Raw genomic sequence first — 3,631 nt, 5'->3', positions numbered from 1 at the left:
CTGTCTGTCTGTCTGTCTGTCTGTCTGTCTGTCTGTCTGTCTGTCTGTCTGTCTGTCTGTCTGTCGAGAGCAGTGCAGCAGTCAGCTCTCCCCAACCGAGGCTGAAGGTCAACAGACGATCATGCTAAGCTTGCTAACTGTTCCACCCTCTGACTGCTGCAGGGGCGTGTCTTAGAGAGAGGCTTTTATACCAGAACACAGCCGCTGTGACGAAACTGTGGAGAAGCACGTCACAGCGGAGAGCCGTTAACCAATATGTAAATTAACCTGCAATACCACTGCTCTACCCATATGAGCAGCAAAAATACGTTTTTAGACCAAATGTTACAGATTTGAACAAATACGCACAAAAACATCAAAATTAGCACAGAAACAGTACTATATAACATTTTAGACACATTCTAGACAGTTTATCAGTTAAAAAAAGTTAATTTTGGGGTAAGTTATTCATTAATATCTGTGACTGAGTTAAAGCAAATTTTGTATTTTCTGAAGTCTGTGGACTTCATCAACATCCAGTTCTGTTCAATGGTTCATAAGATATTTTGCTAACAGGCATAGTTGTCTCAAATTAGGCAATCACATTTTAAACAAAGATTTTGGATAATTTATTAGCACTCAGAGAGTTTTGCAGATCATTCTTAACTATTGTAATGGAAAAATAATTTATCTTCCTTTTCACATGCTCCACTGACCTGTTTTGATGCTTTTGTTTTGCATTATTTATCTTATACCCGCTCTAAGATAATGGGTTTTACCATCAGGATAAGGTATGGGGTAGATACTGTATGTCACCCCTACGGGGACAATTTGTCAGAACGTTCTCTTTTGTCAGTTTATATAAACATACAGAAGTAGATAAAAGGAGGTTTAACTTTGATTCTTTGCACAACTAGTTTGACGCAGGACTGTTTTCAGATTAAGCATTTGTGCCTTGCAGCTGCAATAAAACTCAGACGACCAACAGAGTAGTACTTCTAATTCTTGGACCACGTGTTTCTGTCTTTGTTAAATAAAGATTCCCACAACACTAATAGCCTACTACACCCGATATTAGCAAAAAATAATGTAAATTTGACTAAATTATTGATATTTGTGTTTTTAAAGGTCCATTGGCTGTGGCTGCCATTTTAAATGAGGTTCTGAAAGGTAATCAGTTAATGTTTAGGCTACTATTTGCAAGTTTCATTAAAAGGTATCCAATGGTTCATTTTACTAACAAATAGTTCGCCATAGATCAGTGTTTCCCAAAGTTGGGGTCGGGACCCAAAGTGGGGTCCCGAAACATGAAGGTGGGGTCCTGAAAATATTTTCTGAATTAATTACATTTTTGCCTTAGTTGTTACAAAGGAGTGAGGTTAATATATTTAAAATGGACAAATGTAGTATAATAATTGTTATTATGCCCATGTTTAGTTGACCTGATACAAATGTTTATCATCCAAAAACAGTTGTGGGCTCAGGTCTCTGCTACTGATATTTTGTGGGTCAAAAGCTGAAAAGTTTGGGAACCACTGCACTTTGGTTCCCAAAGTTGGGCTTGGGACCCAATTATGGGTCATGAAGCACCTTGGATAATCTCCAGAAATCAATTTAAAGGGTAATAAAATCATTGCTGATGTAATATTTTCCCTATAATTATTACAAAACACAAAATAAATATAAATAAGTATTTTAGATTGTCAAAATACCTGTGTTTTTAGGGTTATTAATGAAGTTTGTGTACTCAGACCAGTAATATTTGGGGTCACAAGTTTTTGCCATGGATATTTTGTGGGTCAGAAGATAAAAAGTTTGGGAACCACTGCTGTAGATGGTTTTGGCGGTGGACGATAATAGGACCATATTCAGGCTAATCAAACGTCTGATGCTCGGATCAACCTGTGCACGCAACCTTGGATATAAACCCAATGAGTGGCAGCCGAATTAACCAATCCACATCGAGAAGGCGGAGTCGATTCCAAACACTGCCCAATCAGACCCTGAGCTCGGTTATCGATTTTAATTAGTCTGAACAAAGTTTCTGCCTCGGTCTCAGACTTGCCCACAGCCACTGCTGAGGACGGAGGGGTGCCGGACCGGGCTGTTTTTAGTTCTCGCACCCACCGTGGACAGTAGACACGAGCTGTCGCAGAGACACACGCACCGTGCGTGAACGTACCGCGGACAGCCAGAGGCATTCCCGAGGACCGGGAGAGCAAGAGAGCCCACCAGAAGAGCAGCATGGATCCCTATGATGGAGACGGAAATTACATGCACCAGGAAGACGACTGGGACCGGGACATGCTCCTGGACCCCGCGTGGGAGAAGCAGCAGAGAAAGGTGAGGCTATTCTTCTTTTATTCCTCCTCCTGACCGGAAACTTTAATTGTTGTTTTAACGTGTTTCCGTCCCAGCTGTGATGGTGTTTAGTGACCAGGGTCAGGTCTCAGCTGTCAGGACCTGGAGCCCACTCTACCTGCCCCTCGTCCTGTTCATAAACTGTCCGTGTTTAAAGAGGAAAGAGAGGAAAAACGATGAAAAGCTGGACAGTAATGCCGCGCATGCGCATTAGGTGTCCGCCGCTCTCTCCAGCCCCTCCTGTCAGGTTTCTGTGATCCGCTCTGGTACAGATCCGGCTTTAATGAACTGCCTTTCACATTCAGAAACCACGTCAGGACTCTGAACGAGCGTTCATACAATGGTTACTAATCGCCCACATCTTGTCGCCGCCGCTGCGCAGACCCGGACCTGAACGGGCCGGTTCGGTGCAGCTGCTCTGCTCTTACTTTTCCTCCTGTTTGGGGGAAAAAACTCTGGAATCTTGAGTTCAAGCTGCGGTTTGGGTTGGGCTTAAATAGGAGCGAGCGTGCCCAAAAATGGTAATAATCGGCCCCTCTCGCTGCTGTTGGAAAACTATTTCACAAGTATCCTCTTTTTTTCTCTCTCTCTCTCTCCTGCTGCACAGCTCTAAGCTTCCAGTTTTTTTATTGTGTCACAACAAGCAGGGCTGCTCCTGGTCCATATCWGAGGTGATGGAAAGGTGCAGCCAGGTGTGGCCTGCACCAGAAAATATTAAGATGACCTCAAATCATCAGATATCAACAGATGTCAGAATTTCTTGAGATATCCTCAGACAGCAGAAATCATTGGATAACCCCAGAAAACACAAGGTGTCTTCATCATCCTGTGGCTAGATAAAGCCAGATATCATCAGAGTCTATAAACTCATTTTCTTTAACAAACATTTCCTTTCTGGGTTGCAGGCAGCTGGTGCCTGCCTCCAGCTGTCATAACAGGCAGGACACATCCTGATCCTGAACAGGTCCATCACAGGGACATAAAGACAAACAGGACAGGCAGCCACTTACATCTCTGCCAAAGAAAATACTAAGGACCAGGAAAGCTATGCTCCAAACAAATGTAATTAGGCTACACCACTAAAAAGTAATTACAGTAAGTGAAGAAAAAAAAGTAAATATGTGCAAATAAAATAGTGTGTAGATTTATATGTGTAGTTTTTTCAATGTACAGATGTATACAGATGTACGTTTATCTGTGTATTTGCATACATTACCTGTTAGGGCTGCCACAAACAATTATTTTTATAATCAATTAATCACTGATTATTTTTTCGATTAGTCGACTAATC

General features: G+C 42.1%; 1 protein-coding gene across 5 annotated transcripts in view; it reads left to right on the top strand.

Moving 5' to 3' along the window:
* Nucleotides 1-2,037: 2,037 nt before the first annotated feature.
* actn1 (actinin, alpha 1) overlaps nucleotides 2,038-3,631 on the top strand; it is a 93,859-nt gene continuing 92,265 nt past the window's right edge. For 2 of the 5 annotated variants that reach the window (XM_014025711.1, XM_014025714.1), the window contains exon 1: nucleotides 2,038-2,322. In XM_014025711.1, the coding sequence (XP_013881165.1) occupies nucleotides 2,224-2,322 (99 nt within the window). In that variant the 5' untranslated portion in view covers nucleotides 2,038-2,223. The remainder of the gene's footprint in view (nucleotides 2,323-3,631) is intronic. The other 3 variants (XM_014025713.1, XM_014025712.1, XM_014025710.1) reach the window with 2 other exon arrangements.

Source organism: Austrofundulus limnaeus, unplaced genomic scaffold, assembly GCF_001266775.1.
Source record: "Austrofundulus limnaeus strain Quisiro unplaced genomic scaffold, Austrofundulus_limnaeus-1.0 Scaffold493, whole genome shotgun sequence".
NCBI lineage: Eukaryota > Metazoa > Chordata > Actinopteri > Cyprinodontiformes > Rivulidae > Austrofundulus > Austrofundulus limnaeus.
The sequence above is the reverse complement of the archived record's forward strand: the minus strand, read 5'-3'. Positions and strand labels throughout refer to the sequence as shown.